Here is a 25,565-nt window from a genome sequence, read left to right as displayed (position 1 = left end):
CTAGTTTTTAAAAATAACTATATAAAACGATAAAACAGCCAGGCACGGTGACTCACACCTGTAATCCCAGCACTTTGGGAGGCTGAGGTGGGTGGATCAGCTGAGGTCAGGAGTTTGAGACCATCCTGGCCAACATGGTGAAACCCTGCCTCTACTAAAATACAAAAATTAGCCAGGTACAGTGGTGTGCATCTGTAATCCCAGCTACTTGGGAGGCTGAGGCAGGAAAATTGCTTGAACCCGGGAGGCAGAGATTGCAGTGAGCTGAGATCATGCCACTGCACAGCGGCCTGGGCAACAGAGTGAGACTCTGTCTCCAATAAGTAAGTAAATAAATAAAACTACAAAACTATAGTTTAAAAAATGATATATACATATATATAGTTATATATATACAAAACTGTAGTTTAAAAAACTGTATAAAACTGTCATTTTAATCTCATATATAAAGTTTAGTTATATATATTTATATATAGTTTATTTTTTTAGTTATATATATAGTTTTTTAAACCTATATATATTTATATATAGTTTTAGTTGTATGTATAGTTTATATATATATTTTTAGTTATATATATATAGTTTTTTAAACTATATATATAGTTTATATATATATATATATATATATATATATATATATATAAATAGTTTTTTAAACTTAGTGGCTGAGTGACGTTTCCTGCCGTCACACAGTGCAGAGGAGCCCTGCCACCTGGTCGGGGAAGCAGGACTGGGCACATTTATGCACAGAGAGGTGACATCCATGCTTCACTGTGTCTATACTACTGGCACAGAGATAGAAAGCTGTTGGGTTCCTTTGGGCTGATGTCACAGTGAGAGGAAAGGATTCCTTCCTCTCCCGAGACACACTGTACCCTTCAGCTATGTCTCCTTTCTGAATGTCATTTACTATCTGTGAGTAGTAGATCAATCTCAGTCCTTGACCTGGGTCCTGTCGGTACCAGTACATGGCATCGTGGTTCAAATTCTGTTCACAACTCAGGGTCACATTCTGTCCTTCCTTTCTGAACAGGTACTTTGGGGACTGAGTGATTCCGCCATCCATGGTGTCTGGAAAAGAAAGAGAGGCATGCCTGAAGTACAGCGCACGGAGGTGCCTGATGCTGCTGTCCCTCAGGGAAGCCTTAGATTTGGAACTTGCAGCATTCCAGATAGGAATTTTCTCCCTGAACCCAGGACTCACTTGCTCCAAGGAGACAAAGGACCACACAGCAGAGCACCTGGTTGCTCATAGTGGAAAGGGGCCCTCCTTGTAGCTCCAAGCACTTGTGGGAAGAGAATGAGAAAAGAGGCTTGGCTCTGGGGCTTCTCCTGGCCTTATGTGCAGAGTTTGTCGGTGGCTGGAACCAAGAGGTGGGAGGTTCCTGGAAATACTCAAGACAGGCTTTCTAATTTTGCAGATGAGGAGACAGGACAGAGAGCAGAGTCATTGGCACCTCCCATAACTCTGCGTTGCATCTGTGCTGAGGGGGCTGGCACCCCAAGTTTCCGGGCCAGAGTTTCACTCCAACTGGCCCATTGGTTTTTATCTTTCCAGCGACTGTAAGGTTTGGGTTCCTCTAGGAGCGCTGTAGACACTCTGATTATACAAGAACGTGGAATTCATTTATTTTTCCTTTTTTTAAAAAAATAAAAATAAAAACAAAACAAAACATTGATACATAATGTGTGTACCTATTTGTGGGTATGTGTGGTATTTTGTTACATGCATAGAATGTGTAATGATGAACTCAGGGTATGTAGGAAGTCCATCCTCTGGAGAACTTATCATTGTTTATGCCCTCAGCTCTCTTGGGGAAAGATGACCCCTGGGGTCTGGCCAGTGGTGCTGTGGCCACTGTGACAGCCTTTTGCTTAGCCGTCCTGCTGCACAGAGCCCAGCGCTGCTGTTCTAGGTCCTTCATGCAATTACACCAAGACCTCGCCTCCTTTGACCACCTTCTAACTGGCTAGTTTCGCTCACGTCCTTCTCATTCTCCGACTGGTTTCTTTGTCTTTGCCTTTGTCCTGACTAAATTTTCATTTGGGTTTATCCTCCCTTGGTCATCTTTTAATTTATTTTTCATGACTGGGATAATTTTCTTTTTCTTTCATGTCCCTCCTGAGGTCAATCAATTTCTTTTTCTGATGTCTTCCTATTTTGGCCATTTCTGGTCTGAGTTTTTGAACTGCTGGTCTGGTTATGGTCACTTATATCCTCAGCTGCTTCCTTGAGTGTATTTATTTCTGTTTGGAGTGTAGACTTACGTTTTCTTCTGCCTCCTGATTGCTTTTGAGGTAAGGGAACAGGGAACAGAGGTGAGATGTTTGCCTTCGTTGTATGGGTGTTACTTTCATCTTGCTCATTTTCGTGTTATTGGGGTGTTTTACAAAACTCCTAGTCTAATGTTCCTTTAGCCATCATCCTAGCAAAATCCAGACTCCTTAGTGAGCTTTGTTTGTTTTCGTAGTGGGGCTGGTTGTGGGTCCTCTTAATTTGTGATTTCCTTTTGTTTTGCAGAATTCTGTTTCCCCCTTTTTTCTCTTTTTCTACTCACTATTGAATTGCCAGAAGGCCCTCTTTCTTCCTCTTTGCCTTTTTCCCCCTCCCTGTAAAGCACTGCCTTTGGAAGACTGTTCCTTTAAATTACATGTCTGGTGTTTTAAACGGCATGAAGTTTGGAATCCATCTTCTCTGCAGCCTTGCTGGGGTCTCAGCATTGGTCTTTTTCTGGAGATCTTTCTGTATCTTTCTCAGGCTCCCCAGCCAGTGTCCCTCTTCTGTCTTCCTGGAAGATTTTCTGGGTTTTTCTCCTTTTGGGTGAAGTGAGGGAGGGGCGGGAGTACATTAAATGATTTTAGAAAATCGAAGGGCAAAGACATGCAGTGGAGTCACATGGTTTATACTCCGCGCTGGTGAGACTGGGCTTAGCCTGCACACGTATTTGAAATGACTTTGCTTTTGTCTGCCTTTTCATTTTATGAAATTGTTTCATCAAAGCAAATTATAACAAATCTTTTTCTGTAGGTGGCCTGTATCTGTTGAGTGATGAGAATAAAAACAAATATTAACTAAGACAAAAAGTTGAGGTGACAGATTTCTAATGAACAATATCTGTGGGCCAGACCTTTTCCCTAAATTCTAGACAAATTTATCCAACTCTATTTCCATCATCTCTCAGATGTTCTATAATTTTATAGCAGGAATTCTTGAACCTAGCATCTGTACAAACCTGCACAGGTACTTGGCAATGAACAGAACAAGAATTATGCCTTCAAGAATGCTAAGCAGCATGATGTGAGATAAAAATCATAACCCTTTGAGCCAAATGCTTTCTGTCACCTTCTAGGTTTCCTCCTCCCTTCCCTTCCCTTCCCTTCCCTTCCCTTCCCTTCCCTTCCCTTCCCTTCCCTTCCCTTCCCTTCCCTCCCCTGCCCTGCCCTCCCCTCCCCTCCCCTCCCCTCCCCTGCCCTGCCCTCCCCTCCCCTGCCCTGCCCTCCCCTCCCCTCCCCTGCCCTCCCCTCCCCTCCCCTGCCCTGCCCTCCCCTCCCCTCCCCTGCCCTCCCCTCCCCTCCCCTGCCCTGCCCTCCCCTCCCCTTTATTCCCCCATCTCTCTGTCTCTTTCTTTCTAGAAATTCACTCCTAGAACCATAATTTCTCTTGGTGAAAATGAAGAAAGCACTTCCTTAGGCTGTGTATCTTGGTGATTAAATAAAATTACTGATGTAAAGCATGAAATATAGAACTTGACATACAGTATGGAATAAAAAAAGAGTTACACTGCTAAGTGTTTTGAAACTGACAAATTAAGTCAATGTCAAAACTGAAAAATTATGTCTAGTTCTTAAAAATCTTTATGTCCTTTGGATGACAGAGTCTTAGTTTCTGAGCATAGCCTGGGATGTTTCATGCTATCCCTACAGTCCTCCCCTATTTCCATCCTCAACTTGCAGAATGCCTTAGAGCTGACCTGTTCACTGTACCGGTAACACGTTTCCCTTCCTAGCCCACCGCTGTTTCCAAGGCAGGTCTGGAGGATGTTTGTGGACTGAGAGGCTGTGGCTCTGCATTGATGTGGGTGGTGAGCTGGCACAGAAATAAGCTGCTGAGTCTTCTTGCTCTGCCTGCTGGATCCTCAGGATGCTGGGGCCTTCTTTGGGAAATTCAGCAGAAAACCATTCCTTTGGCATTCCTGACTCATCTATGATTTTTTCTTTCTGGAGATAAACCATGAATTTCAGACCTTCCTCTGGGAGCTGCCAATACCAATAAACATGACTGTGTCCTTTCATTGGGCTGCATCTCAGTCTTGCCTCCTGTCCCCTCCTCCTGACCAGGTGTCTTGGGTTCTGTGTGATGCCGGCATTTGAGAGACCTCAGAGGAGAAGAGACTGCATGAGACACAGTTGTAATGGCAGAAGGATGAATGTCTTACAGTGAAGGAGCCTGTTTGAAGTCTCCTGCATTCCTTTAAAAACTCACATGAATTTTGCTTTTTACTCCATAATGCAATTATTTGTTTTCATATAAATGTCAATACCTTTCACAAAATCTTTGGTCAACACAGAGGTCCAGGGTATATTTGAGATTCTGCTGTAGAGCCCAAAATGAAGCCCAGCGATGGTGATCCTTTAGTTCAAAACCCACCTGTCCCCAGAAGACAGATGACCACACAGGAGAGGACTCTGGTGTCTATGGCAGAGTTGGGCATGGAGGGAGCCTGCAGGCAGGGCCGGGAAGGCAGTTGCTGCAGCACGTAGGGGAACCAGACCTCACAGCTGCCACCTACAAGACGCATCTTCCTGTGAGGTCACATTTCCAGTGGGTCCTATGGTTTCTAGAACCAATCTTGTATGTCAGTTAAATGGTAGATCTTACGGACTACAGGGCACCATACCCAGATCATGTATACTTTTATTTTTATTTTTTCCACAAATGGGGTCTTGCTGTTTGCCCAGGCTGGTTCCAAATTCCTGGGCTCAAACAAATCCTCCCACCTCAGCTTCCCAAGTCGCTGACCTCTCCACTATTCTTATTTTTTGTTCCTTTATTTTCCTTTTATTGACTCATATCATCTTTCTATTTTCTGGCTGTTGCCGAGTAGAGGTATTGACAAGAGGTGATATGTAGATGTGCCCATTAAGAGACAGGGAAGTGGACCCCAACACTGCTGGAGGGAAAATTAGAGACACAATGATTTGACATTGTTTCAGTTTGCTTTTTTGCTCCCACACCTCATCTAAGGGATGGTTTCAAGCATTTTGAGGGAACTTTAAGATTTGTAATTCACTTCTGTCACCTTTGCTTATTCCACTTGAATTTTCGATATAAGTAATTCAAAGAGCAAACCCTAGAAAAACTTCCCCCTCTGACTTCAGGTCCGCTTCTTCTGCATACCTATCAGGTCCCCTTATTCTGTAGCCATGCATGGGATGCCTGTGTTTGAGAGATCTTCCTTCCTCCTTTTTTTTTTTTGAGATGGAGTCTCGCTCTGTCGCCCAGAGTGCAGTGGCGCGATCTTGGCTCACTGCAAACTCCACCTCCCGGGTTCACCCCATTCTCCTGCCTCAGCCTCCCGAGTAGCTGGGACTAGAGGTGCCTACCACCATGCCTGACTAATTTTTAGTAGAGACACGGTTTCACCATGTTGGCCAGGATGGTCTCGATCTCCTGACCTCATGATCTGCCCACCTCGGCCTCCCAAAGTGCTGGGATTACAGGCGTGAGTCACTGTACCCAGTCTATTCTAGACATTTTATATAAATGAAGTCCAACAATATATGCCCCTATGTGCCTGCCTTCTTCGCTTTGTATAGCTTTTCAATGTTCATCCATGGTATAGCATGTATCAATGCTTTGTTCCTTTTTATGACCAGTTTTATTTTATAAATCTATTTAGTTAATCCACTCATCAATTGATGGATATTTTTACTTTTTGACTAATATGAATAATACTGTTTGAAATGTGTGTATAAATTTTTTATGTGAACATATTTTTTATTGTCTTGGGGGTATACCTAGGAGATGAATGGCTGGGTTACACAGTCATTCTATGTTTAACTTTTGAGTAACTGCTGGACTGTTTTACACAATGGCACCGGCAATTCTTGAGGGTCCCGATTTCCTCACATCTATGCCTACACCTGTTATTGTCTGAGTATCTTTATTACAGTCTACTGGGTGTGAAGTGGTATCTCATTGTGATTTTGATTTGCGTTTCACCAACAACAAATGATGCTGAGCATCTTTCATGTATTTTTTGGCCATTTGCAGATATTTGTTGGAGACATGTTTAGATCCTTTCTCATTTTTAAATTAGGTTATTTGTCTTTTTATTATTGAGTTGTGAGAGTTCTTTTACATCCTTGATACAATTCCCTGTGAGATATATGATTTGCAAGTATATATCCATTTTGGGGTTGTCTTTCTTGAACGTGTCCTTTGAAGCGCAGACTTTAACAAAATTGATTAAGTCCAATTTGTCTTTTTCTCTGGTTGCCTGTGTTTTGAGTTTCATATTTAAGAAGTCACTGCCTACTCTGAAGGATAAGTCCCTGGATGGCCTTCGCAATGCGGATCTTCCTTTTCTCTTTTATAGTTCTTAAGAATAACTGTAGGATGTGCTAGCAATACCACATCCTGTGATAAAGAGGAACTGGCAGGAAAATCCTGGCCTCTGTTCTTGTCTCTCCTGGAACAGGATGTCCTGCAGTGCTTTAATCCATTAAATGTAGCCCCTGGATTTAAAACCCAGGGCAGAGTGCATTTTCAGAGTCTCTCAGCTGCAGTGCAACATGAGGCATGTGCAGGCAAGATTCCATCCATTCTGGGTAGTTTTTCTGAGCCTTGGGAGACAAACTTACCATGAATCCTAAGCTTCCACTGTCTTTTGCTGCCTATCTGTGAGTAATACAGTTGCTTTGCTCAACTTGTTATATGAATCATGCAAGTGATGGAAATTGCAGTTCAAGATGCAGTGGGCTAAAGTGGTGGTTGGCATGGCGATGACCTCCGCTATCCTTCATGCATTTCTCTCTGGAAAATTAACACAACTCCCTGGGATTAGTAACAGTGCACAGCAAATTTGCTTCACATATACCTGTGAGAATAGATAGTCAGAAAGATAAGAGCAGGGCAAGAGAGACGCGCTCCCTGGCCACCACACACACACACACCAGAATGTCAGGTGATCATCAAGTGATGCTTAGGTGACTGTCTCTCAAAGATGATAATTGGTCACAATCAGCATCAGGGAAAGACAATTTCCACATAGATAAAAAACATCTGGAGCTGGTGATCAGCAGCTTCCTGATAAGATCTCTGGAGTTGGGCGGGTAGGCTCAAGCATGCGCACAGAGGCTAAATGGCGGAGTTTAACTAACATATGACTCTATGAACACCCCACTGACGAGGGAAAAATGCCTCAAGTGAGCATGCGCACAACTCCAGTAAGAACACTACACGCGCATCCCCTCCCAAGTGCTGACCGGCCACTGAGTACACAGACAGCTTGCCCCAAGGAAAGAGCATCAAAGGAGGAGAAACACAAACCCTAGAACCATGGTGATGTGTAAAACCCCAAGTCAAGGGCTAACCAGGGCACTTAGGTCTCTCAGGTCACCCGCTTGGCCCTCTTCCAAGCGTACTTTGCTTCCTTTACTCCTGCTTTAAAACTTGCCTGGGTCTTTCCTCTGCCTTAAACTTCTGTCCCTTGGCCAAATTCTTTCCTCCTAGGAGGCTAGAATTGAGTTTACTGCAGACCCATATGGATTTACTGCTGGTTACATATACACCAAGGCCACAAATATGTATACCTATGCCTTCTTCCAAGAGTTTTAGCTTTTACATTTAAGTCTTTAATTCATTTTGAGTTATTTTTTGTTTATGGTATGAGACAAGATCCAACTTCACTCTTTTGCACATACATACACAGTTTTCTCAGTACCATTTACCATTCTTTCCCCATTGAATGGTCTTGGCTGGCACTCTTATCTAAAATTAATTGCCCACAAATTTATGAATTTATTTGAGGGTTCTCAATTCTATTCCATTGATCTATATGTTTATCCTGTTCCAGAACCATACTGTTTTAAATAATGTAGTTTAGTAATAAGCTTTGAAATTGTGAAGTGTGAGTTACCCAACATTTTTTCTACTTTTACAACATTGTTTTGGATGATCTTGGTATTTGGGCCTTCCATGTGAATTTTTACTTTGTTTTGTCAATTTCCAAAAAAAAATTTACAACTAGAATTTTGAAATTTTGATAGAGATGAATCTATAGATCAATTTGGGGAGTGTTGCCACTTAACAATGTTAAGTCCTCCAATCCATGAAAATAGAGTATCTTTCTATTAGGTCTTCAATTTCAACAATATTTTGCACCTTTCAGTCTACAAGTCTTTTCTGGTTTTTTTTTTTTGTTTAATTTATGCCAAGATATTTTATTATTTTGTTGCAATTATTCACATGATTCTGCTCTTAATTTCATTTTCATCTCATTGCTAACATATAGACACACAACAGAACTTTTGGTATTAATCTTTTATTCTGCACCTTGCTGAACTTGCCTATTAAATCTAGTGGAGTTGTGTGTGTACGTGTGTGTGTGTGAGAATTCATATTTTCTGTATACAAGATTATGTCAAGTGTCAACTGTAATTAGAGATTATTTTATGTCTTCCTTTCTAGTCTGATTGTCTCTTATTTTCTTAAAATGACTAATTTCTCTGGCCAGAATGAGGTTGTTGCATGTTGACTTTTTTTTTCCTTCAGTACTTTAAAAATGATGCTTTTCTATTTTTTCCACTGGATACCCCAGAAAAAAAAATTGTCTGTACTTTGCTAGACTCACCTGCTCCCAATAGACAAAAGCTTTATGGAAGAATTTCCACTCACCCATTACAGAGTGTGGCAGAGAATGCACACCTGCAGCTTCAGGTACCAGCTCTGAGAGTGGTGAGAAATGATGCTGAACTTGGAGTTCTGCCTGGATTCACATGCAGATTTTGTTTATTCTATTAAAGGATAGAAGCCATAGACGAATGGTTCCTGGATTAGATGAAGATCTATTCTAAATTTAAAAAGTTTAGATTCTCTATGGTCTAATTTTAAGCTACTTTTCTGTGTGTGTGTGTGTGTGTGTGTGTGTGTGTGTGTGTGTGTGTGTGTGCATGTAAGCCCTGAAGTGTAAGGCAGCAGTGAGTGAGGTCGCTGGTCATAGAATGAGCAGATAGTGAGTTTGTTTTGATTATAAGGATAGATGTGAGGATATCTCAAATGTGCCTCAATTTCAAAATGACCCCATTTGAATTTGTATGTCTCCTTTATTGAATATTCTCTTTCATCTGTGTTCCCTGGATTTGTTGGCCATATTTTTATTCTTGAAATCTGAGGGTCACCTTAATCCCTCTAATCTCCCTCACTTTTTACAGCAGACAGTGTTAAAATTTTGTTCATTCTATATCCCAAGAGTTTATTCTCCTCTTTCGAATTCTGTTACTATTGTTTCAGTTCAAAGTCTCATAATTTCCTGTCTAGGCAATTCCAATAATTAACTTTTTCTTTAGGAAATTTATTTTATTGTTTGTGCTATGAGACTTACCCTGCTAACACATTTTTGAGTGTATAATACAGTATTGTTAGCTATACGTTAAATGTGCTACCTTTTTTCTTTCCCATTTTAACATCCCTCCATTTAGTTGCTTTTGACAACTTTGTCTAATATGTAGATGGCTTAATTATTTTCTTGCTCAATAATGTGAAAAGATCATTTTTGAAATCAAAAGAAAATTAAAAATCTTTGGATTCTCTATGGCTTAATTTTAAGCTACTTTCTTGACTTCACCCCTAATGACATTACACTGTGCTCCGGTTTTGCTGACCTCATGTGTGCCTTCCCACTTCAGTGACAGTCCTGCTCCCTCCTCAGCCTAAACCTTCATTTTCTCATTCCAATAGCCAGTGCAAGCATCATTCAAGGTTGCTTTAAAACATTCTTTTCCACCAATATTCTTGGTTTTCACCTCTAAGTCTGAGCAAATGCAGCACTTTCTTTAAGTCTATCTAGTGGGATTTCCCTCAGCTTCTACCACTTTTGTTTAAGTGTGTGTGCATGTGTGTGTGTGTGTGTATGTGTGTGTGAGTGTATCTGTGTGAGTGTATCTGTCTGTGAGTGTAGCTGTCTTTCTTCCCACTAAATGGTATGTTGCTAGAAGGGAAAGTCTTATTCTTCTTTGTGTTGTTAATAACATTCATCATAGTCCCTGATGTGCAGGAGCTATTATTTAATAACTCTCTAAATTAATTAAATTTCCCATTAGTCAAGACTCAGTTTATCCTCCCTAAAATTTCTAAGCAAGTTGACCTCAAAAGACACAAATCACTTTTTTTCTCTTTCCTGCACCATTCTCCCTTTAGCCGAGAAGTTACTTGAGTGCTTATAATATAATTGCATGGGTCTGGGGCTACTGGGTCTTCTCAAGAGCTCTGAGATTGACATGTACACCTGTTCTACTAGATAACTGAAGCCAGGATAATTTCCTATTGCAACCAGGTGATTGCATTACTCTGAGAAGCTGGTGTTGTAGGAGTAGCTTGCAGAGTCATTTTAGGTAGCAGATATTTTGCTGTGAATAAATGTATTAGCCTTGGGCAGACTGTCTACAAATGCTTAGGAATTACTTTTTCTGATCAATCATTTTACTCTAAGCAGCTATAAGCAAGCTGTGGCTCCGTTCTTGGATTTATCAATGCCACAATATGAGACATTCCTCAATGTCTTCCTAAGCTTGTCTTATTCTCAACTTCTGATTGGATATTGTCCTTTCTAGATGACTGAAAGACCGAAAAAAAGGCAGGAACTGCAGAAAGAGCAGAGAAGCAAGCCTAATGATGCAGTCATCAGTGAAAAGCTTCAAGCCAGGTCCCGGAACATCTGGAACTGGAATGCCCCACCTGCTCCCAGTAGAAAAGGCCATGTAACAAAGAATCTGGGGCCTAGGATGGGATCCGTAGGTATGTCTCATAAATAAGGGAGAGAGCTTATGTCTGTCTCTCTGTGGTTCCTCCACCCCAACCCAAATAGCCTGGCACATCACAGTCCCTGCATTAGCTCCTCCCTGTCAAGAAGCCCTACTTCCTGTGCAGCCCAAGCCAGGTGTCAGAAATGGTCAAAACAGCCACTCCACTAAATCCTAAGTATCTGAAGCTGGGTCTTAAGCATTGGCACTTTGTATCTACTCATCATCAATCAAAATATCTATCTCAGGTCACCATGGCAACTGTTCAATCTCATGCCAGCCTTCCCAAGTGTCAAAATTTCTGTTTAGCCACAAACAATGGCACTAGCATTTGTCCACACTATTGACAAGTTTGGTGGTCACTGTATAGGAAGGAGAAATAATGTGCTGTGTTCAAACCTGTAGGAACTGTTCTTATTCTTGTCTTTCTCCAGATAACTTGTAGTTTGTCTTCGAGCAATATTTCTGTACCTTTCAGCTTCCTATTTTCAACTTCCATTAGTCATCCTTCAGCTGTCATGCCCCTGGGCTTTTTCTCTCTGCTTGTTCTAGTTCCTTTCTCATTCTTTAAAATATGTGTGTGTGTGTGTGTGTGTGTGTGTATATATATGTGTATGTATATGTGTATGTACACACACACAAACATATACATATATATGTATGTATATGTGTATGTATATATATACACACACACAAACATATACATATATATATATAAATAAAATTTATTTATTTACGTATTTTTGAAAGGGAGTTTCACTCTGTCGCCCAGGCTGGAGTGCAGTGGTGTGATCTCAGCTCACTGCAAGCTCTGCCTCCTGGATTCACGCCATTCTCCTGCCTCAGCCTCCCGAGTAGCTGGGACTATAGGCACCCACCACCACGCCTGGCTAATTTTTTGTATTTTTAGTAGAGATGGGGTTTCACCATGTTAGCCAGGATGGTCTAGATCTCCTGACCTCGTGATATGCCCGCCTCAGCCTCCCAAAGTGCTAGGATTACAGACACGAGCCACCACACCTAGCCTTAAAATATATATATATATATATATATAAATTTTTATTCTTTTTTGAAATTTTCTTTTTAAAAAAAAATTTTAGAGACAGGGTCTCATTCTGTGACCCAGGCTGGAGTTTGGTGGCATGATCATATCTCTGCAGCCTCGAACTCCTGGGATCAAGAAACCCCCCTGCCTCAGCTTCCCAAATAGCTAGAACTACAGGTGTCAACCAGCTCACCCAGCTGGCTGGGTGTCATTCTTAATTCAACATGATGATAGTAGAGCAAATAGAATTAAATAAAATCCCTGATTACAAATGCCAGCTCTACAATCGGCTTAGTGTACATCCTGCACTTCCCCTCCTTAAACTTCAATTTCTTTGTTAGTAAAATAGGAATAAGTAATACAATTTTGAGTTGCTGGTATGGATGAAATGAAATACTATATGTGAAATATCTAGCATGGTACTTCACATATAGCGATATCCTGCCTAGTTTTTTTGCCCTCTTCAACAAAGCCCATGCCACCTCTAATGAATATTACAATATGTTCTTCTAGGAGATTATTGAGCTGATTTAATATAACTGTTGTGATGATACACTATGTTTGCTTAGAAAGAAACTAAGGTCATTCTTGTAATCTTACTAGAAAAAAAGTTATTCCTTCATTTCCAATCTTTGCCCGGAAACGTACTCATAGTTGTGAGACATTGGACAAATTATTACTCTTTCTGAGCCTAAAAATTGGGGATAATAATAACTACACTAATAGTTCTCTTATTCACAATTAAGGGAACAAGTCCCATGTAGCATATGGTCACAGTATCAGCATATGTTGACCACATATGGTAATTTTGACATTTATGCTGATACTGTCTGGCACGGCTGGATTGACTGAAGCAGAATGACATCTCTGGACAGATTTCTTTCCACTTGGATGGAACAAGCAAAAGAAATGCACACTCGTTGTTTGTAGTAGATTTGAAGGTATCGCACAGTATCTGGGGGTAATGACAGAATAACCAGTCATGGAGTTACTTCCGTCAGTGGTCCAGTAAGAGCCAAACCATGAAACTCAGCAAAAAGCTGGAGCACAGCAATCCTAGATAATAACACATCATAATAGTAGGCCAAACCTAGGTATACTAGAGTTCGAGTTTTAGGCACCGTACTAGAGATTTTCATGAATTATTTTATTTAACCCAATACTATCAGGTAGGTATTATTATTGTTATTATTGAGACAGAGTTTCACTCTCGCTGTCCAGGCTGGAGTGCAATGGCACAATCTCGGCTCACCTCAACCTCTGCCTCCCGGGTTCAAGAGATTTTCCTGCCTCAGCCTCCTGAGTAGCTGGGATTACAGTCATGTGCCACCACGCCCAGCTAATTTTGTATTTTTACTAGAGATGGGATTTCTCCATGTTGATCAGGCTGGTCTCGAACTCCCAACCTCAGGTGATCCACCTGCCTCGGCCTCCTAAAGTGCTGAGATTCCAGGCACGAGCCACCGTGCTCAGCCTCAGGTAGGTACTATTATCTTCATTTTAGAGGTGAGCAAATGAGGCATAGAGAGATTGATAGTCTTGCTCATGTTTGCATAGCATTTGAGTAGAGAAGCCAGAATTGTGGTCTGCATTATTTTATTCCAGAGTCTATACTTTTAACTGTCACCTTCTAGTGACCCATGGCAGGCAGCATCACATACCTGGGTGGGCAGTGGACATTTGAACGTCTTCTTGCGGCATCCAGGATGAGACTTAACACTGTGAACACAGATAGTTCCTTTGAGAGAAAGGTATTTCTTTAATCATGAGTGAGTAGGGGTCAAAGACTATGACTATCAGGAGTCACATTGTCCAAGACATTAGGTGGAAGATCACTATCTTGTTATATATTATGCATGTTGAAGGGACATTTTTATTATGTATGGAAAATATATGAACATTTTTATTATTTATGAAAATATATATGAAACATATAAGTGCCAAGGTGAACACCAAAGACATTTCTGTAATTCTGAGGATTTCCAAGGCAGGCAATCAAGATGCCTTACTTGAGGGAGTGTCACTGAATAAGGAAATATTTTAAGAGACCAAACAGAAGGCACAAGTTGGAAAAGAACCAAGTAAGAGAGGCAGAAAGAAAATTTGGTTCAAATGATGGGCACTGGCAGAAGGGGAGAGAGAAAGGGGCTGGCCTTGTTATGAAAGCCTTGTAGTCTCTGGGAAGAGCAGGAGCTCAAATGCTCAGAGAACCTGGAAACATACAATTAAAGCATGAAAATAAACAACAAATTACTCAGTAAACTGTAGAGTGCTAAATGAACATGAGGTACTTTTACAGCCAATGACATTGTTGGCAGGGTGGGCAGGAGACTGGAGAGAAGAGGGTGGATTTCTCTGGAAGGCCAATAAGTATATAACAATTCTTTTATCCTGTTTCACTTTTATTACTTATTTTACCCTGTTGTCACTGGCATGTGGTGACATTTATGTATTAGTAGATGAATGAGGGAAAGTCGACGTCGCTTGGTTTTCTTTACAGAGAAAGCAGGTCTGGAAATATCCTGGTAGGTTTATTAGCAGGCAGGAATTGGGAAATGTTGGAACACATTGAAAGGCAGTGGGTGCTGGGCAGACGGTGACAAAAGCGCTAAGAAGACCAAGCTGAGTTATTAATTTGAGGCTTCATACACCACATATCGCTAATACAAACTATAAGTAGGGCTGGGATATATTTAAATAGTCAAATGACAAAAAGCAGACCAATGCTATAGCTTCGTGTTTATTTCTTCTATAATTTAAAAAATCTATTTCATTAAACCGAAACAAAGAAATGAAGGTACTGCAACATTAATACACAATCTACTGTTAACAGAGATGCTATCATTTGTATCATTATCTACAATGACTGTATAGTTTAATGTTCAAATTGAGACACTTTTGTATGTGAAAGAGGATGCTATTAACAATTACGCCAGGACAACAAGACTAAACCGGGATTGCGTGCTGAATCACAACGGCCCCTCACCAGACTTTCTAACATGTTCCTTTACTGCCATCTAGCAACAGTGGAGGGGATTGTAGGAAAGGTATAACACCTTCACATACCACATTTCAAATTAGCCTCAAAGTTGTGGTATGTAGGGGTTATCTATAATGTCCTTTGCAACCACATAGTTTCTGGATCTGTGTTATCTGCATATGTAATTATATTCATATTTGCCAGCCGGTAGTGATGTCTTCCATAGCAACCCTAATTGTCGCATGCGTCAAATAGCTGTAGATAGATAAATAGATTATACATACGCACATATATTTATATATAAAATATATTTTTTATATTTGTATTAAATAATATTTACATAAAATATATTTGCATATATTTATATAAAAATCTTATGTGATATAAATATATTGATATCAATAAATATATATTTATTGATATAAATTTATTCATATAAAATGTTATAATTTTTATGTTTCTATTAAATATAATTAAATATTTATGTTAAATGTATATATAAATATTCTAATATTTATATAAATAAATAAATAGTGAGCCAAATAATCATAGTTGTATCAGATCTTAGAGACTAATTAGAGCAAGTCCCTAATTTTGAAGAGGAGGACACTGAGTCCCAGAGAAGTAAGGGCATTTGCCAGGATTTCACAGCTGGAGGGGAGTAAACAAAACCAGATTTGGGATTAGAAAGCAATTTTTCTGACTCCAATTCCAGTGTCTGTGAGTCTAGGGCCTACAAGAGAGAGAAAGGAACAGTTGAGTGTTTGAAATAACAGAATAAAACGTCACGCTCCCCTGGGCAGCCGTGTGAGGAACTGAATTTGCTAGGACAGTCCCCGAGTGGGGATTTCAGTCAGTGTTTCTCTGCCATTCATCCCCTAAGAGGGTCATGTTGCCCTCTGCCTTGCAGTTTGGTTTAGTCACTGCCCTCCAGGGAAAGTTGGTCTTGTTGAGGCGGTGGATCTGCAGTAGTCAGCAGGCTGTTCCACAAATGTACATGTCATTGTCTCTGCTGGGGTACGTTGGTGGGGGAAGAGTTTGCGGGAGAACTGTGTTTGAGATAACATCAATGGGAATGTTTTTGCGTTTTGGGAAGTAATATCAACCTCAGATATCTGGTCTCTGCACTTGGAAATTGCTTTGGGGGCCCTTCCTTCTAAACATGTGGATTCCTCCTAATCCACAGAATGTCTTGTTCTGTATTTGGGTAGTTTCAGGAGCCCATTGCCCAGTGTACCCATCACGACCATTTAAGACATTAATTCATTCATGACCATTTAAGACATTTGTCCAATTTGCCTCTGAGGTTCAAGAGATTCTCCTGCTTCAGCCTCCTGAGTAGCTGGGATTACAGGATCCCACCACCATGCCCAGCTAATTTCTGTATTCAAAATCTTTTCAGTAGAGATTTTTAAAAGGCTAAGCAAAAAAGAAGACCATTTTCCCATTAAACTAGAGTGTTAAACCTTAAATAGAATGAGAAGAATTTTCCTGGGAAAGAGAATATTAAATGGATAGATTTAGTTTCTGGGAACTGCATTGAAAACAAAAAGAACAGAGAGAAAATGAGAAACCTAGCTGAAAATGATGTAAATGGAACTGAGCAAAAATTAATGCTTAGGACTTAGGGCATGGTCAGTATTGTCAAGAGCTTCAAAGAGATCAAGCAGGCAAAGAAACACACATGTCTCTTTTGGTCTGGTAAGTATGTAATTTTAATCTTTAGGAGAACAATTTTGTTAGAATGGAAATATTTCAAGAAAAAGCTGAAGATGGCATCTAGAGGAGTGACTTCTCTGTGACAAAAGCAAAGACGTAGACCACCAACAGCAAGACTGGGCTTGAGGAAGAGAAGGAAAACGATCTTGAAATGAAAAGGTGTAATATTAAATAGATCAGAAAAGTGATAAAGTGAGAACTTCTGTTTGCAGGGGTCAGAGTGATTTTTTTTTCCGAAGAAAAGAAGTAACTTTGGACTTCTGGAAGTAAGACAACTGGGTTCAACTTATACTGAAATAAGAGTAGATGTTACTGGAGAGAATAAAGGAATTTCTCTCAAGGCGAATACTAGGTGGTGACCAGATCTGTGAACAGATTGGATTATCAAATGTTAGCAGAGTTATTTTGAATTCTATAACTGCTCAACATAAGTGTGTCTCCTGCCTAGGTAATGTTGTTACCATAATGCCTCATTAGGAATATTGATGTTGAATACATTGCTGCTCGTTATAATTTGAATCATATACCTAAAGATTTTTTAATTGTCTGTGCGTTGATATGTTTTACACCAAGAGCACATTAATCTGTTCTCCTTCAGTGCCATAAAGGCCAGTTAGCAAATTTGTAGGAGCTGAAGTTGTCACACTTAAAATGAACATGCTTTTTGTGTTATCTAGGATTAATTTTTTTCTTCTATTTTATTTTATTTATTTATTTATGTATTTGAGACAGAGTTTCACTCTTGTTGCCCAGGCTGGAGTGCAGTGGCGTGATCTCGGCTCACCACAACCTCCCCCTCCCAGGTTCAAGAGATTCTCCAGCCTCAGCCTCCCGAGTAGCTGGGATTACAGGCATGTGCCACCATACCTGGCTAATTTTGTATTTTTAGTAGAGATGGGGTTTCTCCATGTTGGTCAGGCTGATCTCAAACTCCCAGCCTCAGGTGATCTGCCCTCCTTGGTCTCCCAAAGTGCTGGGATTACAGCCGTGAGCCACCACACCTGGCTGGTTTAATTTCTTAAAGAAAGATTAACCCGATCTTTTAAGTGGTCTGATATTGTTCTAAATACTAAGGTTTTGATCCTCTCTCCAAACCTTCTCTTTTCCCAAGGTCTCCATATTCCAGAAAATGTATTAATTATCCCTGACTTCTCACTTGTGATGGGTGCCTATTGGATGTTCTGACTGTATTCCACCCCTTGAAATCCTTGGTCCACAAGGTCAGAGGGACAGGCTCCCAGATACCATCTTGTTCAAAATAACTCAATTCCCTTGGATTTCCAAGAGCACGTTATTGAGTAAAGCAGGATCACATTTCCCACCCCCACACCCCCCGCACTCTAGATTTGTAATCTAGCATGAGAGAAAGTCAGGTTAGTCTCAATTGACTGGAGGACTAACATCTGAATCTGCAATTTTCTAATCACTGTGAGACCTAAGAAACAGAAAAGACTACTTATAATAAAAAAGAACAATCAGGTGGACAAGGTATATAAAAAATAAGTTGTCAGTTGGCCATGCCATGGTTCTAAAGTTTCTTTCTTTCATTCTCCTGCCTCAGCCTCTGGAGTAGCTGGGACTACAGGTACCTGCCACCATGCCCGGCTAATGTTTTTTTTTTGTTTTGTTTTGCTTTATTTTTAATACAGACGGGGTTTCACCATGTTAGTCAGGATGGTCTTGATCTCCTGACTTCGTGATCCGCCCGCCTCAGCCTCCCAAAGTGCTGGGATTACAGGCGTGAGCCACTAGTTCTAAGGTTTCATTGCAGTTTATTTCTGGGAAGTTCCTGTGTTCTTGCTTTGCGGTTCTATGGGACATACATTTAGCCTTATAATACATTCCCCTTTGGCTTAAGCTAGTTCTAGTTTCTGTTATTTCCTTCCAATCTAGTACACTACCTGCTTCCTGAGCTGGGTCTGTGATGAGTTTGTGCCCTAAGATTAGCTAATATTTAACACTGTGGATTGGCTGCTGGCACAAAAATACGCTGCTGAATCCTTCAGCTTCGTAGCCTGGATCTCAAGGCTACAGGGTGAATTTGGGGGGCACTTAGCTGAAAATCTTTCCTTGGGCATCCCTGTTTCATCAAAGACATTTTCATTCTGGAAGGAAATCAAGAACTTGAACTCTTTTTTCAGGACCCGTTGGTACCAAAAAAAGTAACTGTATCCTTTTATTGGGGCACAATATAATTTTGCTTTCTGTCCTTCCCCTTTGACAAGATGTTTTGGAGTCTGGGTGACTTCTTCACCGGGAGAACCTGTAAAGAAAGCAGACGGGAGTTGGAGACTGAGCCCGTGAGGGAGTTTGATGACATGGATGAAAGGCTTAGAGCAGGGAGCTGACGATTGCAGAACAGGGACTTACTTGCAGCCAGGAGACAAAGGATTGTGAAGTAGGTGAATATGGGGCTCATGGCAGAATCAGGGGAAGAGCAGGCAGCCGAGGCAGGTGGCTCTCTGTGTGGCTCTCTCCACCTCTATCGGCAGCTTCTCTGTGACGTGATCACTTCGTAGAATCCAATTGCCTTTGGCATCCTGCTGTATACAAGTAACACAAATTAACAGGATATACGAAACAATTGTATTCAGCCACTGGAAAGCAGGCAGCACAGAACTGTAATTCTGCCAAAGCACCAAAACACGGGGGCAATTTATGCACACAGAGAGTGGGGAACAGAGCAACAGAGCATGGCAAATTTTGAGTTGCGGAAACAGGTTACAAAATCAGCAGGGGCTGAGGCAACTAGAATTTTCAAGGAAAGATCACCAGAGAGGAGGAAGCTGCACAAGAACTCCAGATGTCTAGAGGAATTATCTTAAATTTTGGGCTAAACAGTAATCTGTGTCTGTGTAGGGAAAAGCTTTAAAAGGCATTGGAGAGAAACCCCAGAAAGGCTTCACCAGCATCCACAGAATGTCCATGCTCTAGTAATGAGACAAAATTAGGCTAGAGCAGGAGTTGGTGAACTATAGCCCACGGTCTGGACACCTATTTCTGTAAACTGTTTTAGGGGCAGGGGGCAGGAGGGTAGACGTAGTTCCAGAATGGCTGCGTGAGGAGCTTTAAATACCCTCTCCCCAGAGAAAAAGACGTAACTGCTGAAGATTTAAAAATAACCATTGGGGAATCTCTGAAAATTCATGAGTCACGATCAATTACGTGAATCTGATCTTGGGTTAATACTTCTTGGCCTCTTAGAGACTTGGAAACATCTAGTGTTGTTAATCTCTATAGGTGGTGATGTAATAAACTATTCCATAGTAGGGATATCTGCATTGTCTTTCAAAATTAAAATAAGGATGAGGACACATTCATTCTCATCCTCTGAAACCGATAATCTATAGCTAGGAGGTACCAAATCTTTCTTATACTCGTGAACCTTATGCACTCAAACATCCATTTTTCCAATCCATCATTATAACTATTTTAGCCCACTAAAGACCATAAGAGGCCGGGCGCAGTGGCTCAAGCCTGTAATCCCAGCACTTTGGGAGGCCGAGACGGGTGGATCACGAGGTCAGGAGATCGAGACCATCCTGGCTAACACGGTGAAACCCCGTCTCTACTAAAAAATACAAAAAACTAGCCGGGCGAGGTGGCGGGCGCCTGTAGTCCCAGCTACTCGGGAGGCTGAGGCAGGAGAATGGCGGGAACCCGGGAGGCGGAGCTTGCAGTGAGCTGAGATCCGGCCACTGCACTCCAGCCTGGGCGACAGAGCGAGACTCCGTCTCAAAAAAAAAAAAAAAAAAAAAAAAGACCATAAGATAGTGGCTTTTAGAAAGCTATTCTGGTAGATTTCAGAAATCCCGTTTCTTCTGAACAAGCTGTGGTACTTTATATTTTGTATTACTATTAAAAATGTAAATCAGACTCTAATAATTTTAATATATCTTCTAAAGCACCACATCTAACGTTTGAATATAAGTCCTGCTTATATGCCACATAAGTGGTTCATCAACAGATTCATATTAGGGAAAATAGTTAAATGCATTGTAAATAATGCATGACCCAGACAATTTATTTGTCTTAAATTCTGGCGCAAAGTTTTAGCAGTTCGAATTTTCCTACTTGATGAGAAAACTGCGAGACCGCATCCATGTTCCTATGAGGGAAGTTTCTTCTCTTTCTTAGGGCATGGATTCATGAGAGTGAGGTTCCGTCTTGTCTAGGCTTGCCCTTAAATGCAGAGAGCTATACAGCTGTAGGATTCCTCACAAGTCTAGATGATACAGATGTCTGCCAGACTGGGTTTGCACTGGCCAGTGTTAAGGTAACAGGTTCCTTATCCAGAGTGGCATTGTTCTCATCACGTACATCTCTTTGGTTTATAACTTCCAGGAGTTTAAAATCAGTCTATCTGGCTTGTTTATTACCTTATTTCCAGAACCTGGAACAATGTCTGTTATACAGGAGTTCCTAAATACATATTTGCTGAACAAATGACATAAGAATGAACATCAATAGGCAGTCTAAGTCCTGAGTCTTGTTTACACCATTGTAAGTTTCATCACTCACATCTGAGTGTCACCTCTCTTTCTATCTCTGTAATCAGGATATCCATAGAGTCTGGGAGCAGGGGCTGGAGAGGAAAATGGGGTTGAATATTGGATTACCAGAGGAAGGTGTGGAAAAAGACTACAGTGTTAGTGGCCGAGGCAGACAGGCTATCTATGCCCAGGACTCACTGCCCTCAGGAGGCAAAGGGACTCACAGCAGAGGAACCTGGTGCTATAAGGCAGGCTTGGAGCAGCAGCGGGCCCTCAAGCTTCAGAGCTCTAAAGGCTCTGCCTCCAAATTCTGTGTGGTGTTTGTATTTTGTCTCTATTACCTACAGCTCTCTAAAACCCTGCACGTATTTGCTTGGCAAGAAATTGGCAAGTTTTTAAGGATCAAAGAGGGGTCTCAGACTCTCAGATAAAATAAAACAGGGTTAGTTTTTCTAGGTTAAACTAATGTGTGGTCAGCACTAACAGCATAACTCAGAGAATATACAGGTGGCTAGTTCATGTCTACGCTTAATGAGGAAGCCAGGCAGGCAGGAAGAAAGGAAAGAAGGAGGGAGGGAAGATTGAGAAGGACAAGAGAGAAATCTATTTTTATTGAACCTGAGCTTCCTCCAGAAAGACAGGCTTTATGCAGGTCATATAAATTAATCAATCATCTCTAAATAGTATGGTTCCAAATTGTATGGTTCATTTGGAAGAACCATGAAAAGGTCTAAGCCAGCCTCTCTAGCTAAATCCAGGGTTCTAGTCCCTGTGGTGAAAGTGCTAAACCTGTAGGTCTCTTCTCTCTCGGTTGGGCGGGAAGAGGGTGGGTGTATATCTGTGATACCACCACACGTACCCACTCTCGGACTCCACGTGTCGTTTTTGACATAGTCAGCTTGCAGTTTATGGTGACCCTTTCCTCGTATCTCACAGCTTTCTGGACTGCATGTTGGGCTAGTCTGGATAAAGGATGCTCTACAGCTTCTCTCACCACTCTTGGAGGCAGCTGATTTTCTGCCTGCACCTGTCCCCGCACAGACTGTCACTTCTTCATCCATGTTCCATCCTCATAGGTTCCCTACCATGCATATAACCATGGTTCAAAGTTTACTATTTGAGGAAGACACCTCACATCTCTACAAGTTAAAGAGTTTATGTTTAATTTCTCACCTTCTAAGGGAGACTCATTCATCTTTAAAGGATCCCTTGGGATCAAGATTTAAGTTCTGCATTTTTTACCCTTCATCCTCCCAGGTTTATCCCAAAGACCTTCTTACTCTGTGTTGGTCCTCAGTGCAACTCAGTGCTAGTCACCAGTGAGGCATAGTCACCAGGGCTCACCCCTTTGGCCAAGACCCAAAGAAAAGCAAGAGCAATGTTGGTGAGAGTGTGGAAATCTTCCGGTTTTAACCATTTACCTTCCTATTCGAAGGTCTGACTTAGAATCCATATAAACGCTGAAGAGAGAATGAGCCTGGGAAATAAATTGTCTACATTTTGATCCTGGCTCCATCACAAACGAGATACATGATAAAGGGCTAGTTACTTGTCTGTGTCTCAGTTTCCTCATGGATAAATGAGTGAGGTTACAATAGTACTAACTTTCTGAGGTTGTTGTAAAACTTACATGAACTATAAATATATGTGAAGAAGACTTAAGGTCTAGCATGTATTAAGTGCTTAGTAAATGTTAGCCATCATTATATTATCATTAATATCATTAAAGCAAACAATTTGTAAAAGCTCTTTTGTAATAGATCTTGTCATGTTTTTCCTAGATTATCTTTATTTAATGTGCAAAATTTTACAATTTTAGATAGCCATATAACTATATTTTCTGCTTTTTTTCTCAGAATACATTCTCATTGAGGGATTTTAATTATCAAGTAATTTGTAATTATATACTTCCATGTGACAATTTATGAGGTTGCAATATTTCTCACTCAGCATTTTGTTTATCTTCGTTAAGGGGAGCAGGATCTTCCATCTTCTTCCCTCCTGTAGTTTTTCTTATTGACTTTTGCTGGCGCTCTTATGCACCTTAATGACATTGTTACTGTCTTCCATACAGATGGCTCCATGATCTTCATCTCCAAATGTACTCTATTTTCAGCATCATTTCTTTATATATTTATGATTTCCATTTGGTCATCACAATAGTACCTCCAGCTCCAGATATGAGCAGATTAATGTATGGTCTTCTTTTTTTTCCCTCTCCAATGTGGTTTTTCCTCTGAGAGATTTTTATCTTGGGACACCTGTGCTTTCATTCTCCCATTAATGAGGTAGTTGCTCCAGGTCTGGGCTAAAAACATGGATTCTCCAGGAGGATGAAATCCTATAAAAATTAATCGAATGCCAGAGACTTGAGTTTATATGACATTGGGTCTCCATCATTCTTCACATATCACCTCTTATATTTCTAAGCCTCTGACTTAGATTAAAACAATGAAAAAAAGAAAGAAAAAATTCCTATTCGTCTTCTGAAAAGGATAGCACGGGTTCTAAATGTAATTCTGGGAAAATACCACCAACTGAATGTCAGGCATGTATAACCACTTTTCCATTCTTGGCATAACTGTCAATGGTTTTTATTGGTTTGTACTCAACTCTGTCTACAGATGAGATATTGACATTCACAAACCCACTTCCTATTGTTGTGAGAGGTGGCGGGGGTGAAGTCCTAGAGAAAGCACCTGGATCTGGGAAACAATGAGGTTTATGAACAAAGGAGAGGCAGCACTGCAGCTCTGTGTCTTTGCTGCTGGCACACAGGTACACAGCTGCATCCTCCAGGCCTGGTGAGCGGATGTCAAGAAAGCAGAAAGAAGTGTTTGGCCTCCTGGATTGGAAGTTATCAGGGGTGTCTGCTTCATTGTTAAAATCTTTGTCATAGTAGTGGAACAGCAGCTTTGGGGCCTGACTTGGCTTCTGCTGGTACCAGTACATGACCTTATGGTTCAGATTCTGAGAACAACTCAAGGTCACTGGCTTTTCCAACTGAGTAACCTGGTATCTTGGGTTCTGGATGACCATGACATCCCCATGACCTGTAGAGAAAGAAGACAAATTTGGAGTCAGAGTTAAGGAGAACAGTGTTACTGCTATGAATGAAAGGCGTAGACTGAGGACAAAATAGCTTTAGTCAAAGATTTCCTTTCTGCCCAGTGCTTACCTGTTCCAAGGAGACAAAGGGCCATCCAGTGGAGAAGCCCAGGACTCATGGCGGGAATACCACCTCATGCAAGATTGAAGCATCTGTCTGTCTCAGGCTCTGATTCCTGGGTTGAGAGGCGGGAGTTTAGAGAGTCTCCAATCCCTGATAGGCAGATTCGCCTGTGATGACTGTTGCTGTTGACTTTACCGGGGCCAGGATCATTCCTTGTTGCAATGTGATACACAACTTCCTACTTTGCAGGTACATGGGCTTGTCTGGAACAGGGATGGGACAGATATTTATTTTCTATATCATTTGCTGCTTCTTTGAGACAGGTGTCCCCATATTTGCCCCATCCCTGTCTCTGTCCCATGTTCATCCAGTTCTCCTCCCTTTACCCCACTTTTCTCACATCCTAAAAAGCAGCCCAGAGGTTTCTCCATAAAGATAGTATTTGCTAAAGTCTCACTCAAAAACCATTAAGATAGTGCCTTTGCTTTTTGCTACTTACATTAAAGATGGATGAATGTGATTAGGTACTTAGTGTATTTACTATAGAAAATTAATTTCTATTTACACCATGAAATATATTTAAAAATATTGGTGCCTAGATTTAGGAAAACTGATTACATAATATTTGTAGTACAGAGATATATGTGGTAAGTAGGGTCTGTATCTGACCTAGTCCAGGAACTGTGCAAAATGATACTTGAGAAGAGGGGCCTTATGCCTGTAATTATTGTAGGTGTCATCTAGAGCTTGACCACTCAGTGTGGTCATAGACTGGCAGCTTTGGCATCACTTGGACTCTCGTTCAAAATACAGGGAATCTTAGGCTCCAACCCTGACTGATTGGATTACAATCTGCATTTTAACAAGGTCATAATTTATATGCACATTAAAGTTTGAGGAGCACTGGGCTAAGAGGATTTTGGAGATGGTGGAGAAATATATGCAGAGCAGGATGTTGAGGACACGTTGTAAGAAATGATATTATGTAAAGATGATTCAGATACACTCAATTGCATGGTGGCCTTCCTAAGTATATCGTTTCTTTTTTGTCCTGAAGGAGACAATTAGAAGTTGACTATTAGGAGCTTGCTGGACTAGCTGCTATGAATCTGTACCTTTCACTGGTCTGATTGA

At 40.9% G+C, this 25,565-nt stretch overlaps 1 protein-coding gene and 2 gene segments (V, D, J or C); 1 reads left to right on the top strand and 2 right to left on the bottom strand.

Moving 5' to 3' along the window:
• Window positions 1-1,449, bottom strand: part of LOC102137723 (T cell receptor beta constant 1-like) — a 266,137-nt gene extending 264,688 nt beyond the window's left edge. Inside the window, 2 exon segments of the C gene segment in view lie at window positions 946-1,071; window positions 1,205-1,449. Coding sequence covers window positions 946-1,071; window positions 1,205-1,253 — 175 coding nt within the window.
• Window positions 1,450-10,833: 9,384 nt separating this feature from the next.
• Window positions 10,834-25,565, top strand: part of LOC135969973 (uncharacterized) — a 91,075-nt gene continuing 76,343 nt past the window's right edge. The window contains exon 1 of the mRNA XM_065541218.2: window positions 10,834-11,017. Within this exon, the coding sequence (XP_065397290.1) occupies window positions 10,834-11,017 (184 nt within the window). The remainder of the gene's footprint in view (window positions 11,018-25,565) is intronic.
• On the bottom strand, window positions 23,804-24,511 carry LOC107129311 (T cell receptor beta variable 5-5-like). The segment is given in 2 exon segments: window positions 23,804-24,312; window positions 24,438-24,511. Coding segments are annotated over 2 exon segments (558 nt in total).

This window comes from Macaca fascicularis, chromosome 3 (genome assembly GCF_037993035.2).
Source record: "Macaca fascicularis isolate 582-1 chromosome 3, T2T-MFA8v1.1".
In the NCBI taxonomy this organism is placed as follows: Eukaryota; Metazoa; Chordata; class Mammalia; order Primates; family Cercopithecidae; genus Macaca; species Macaca fascicularis.
Note: the sequence above shows the minus strand (reverse complement) of the source record. Positions and strands in the feature narration are given on the sequence as shown.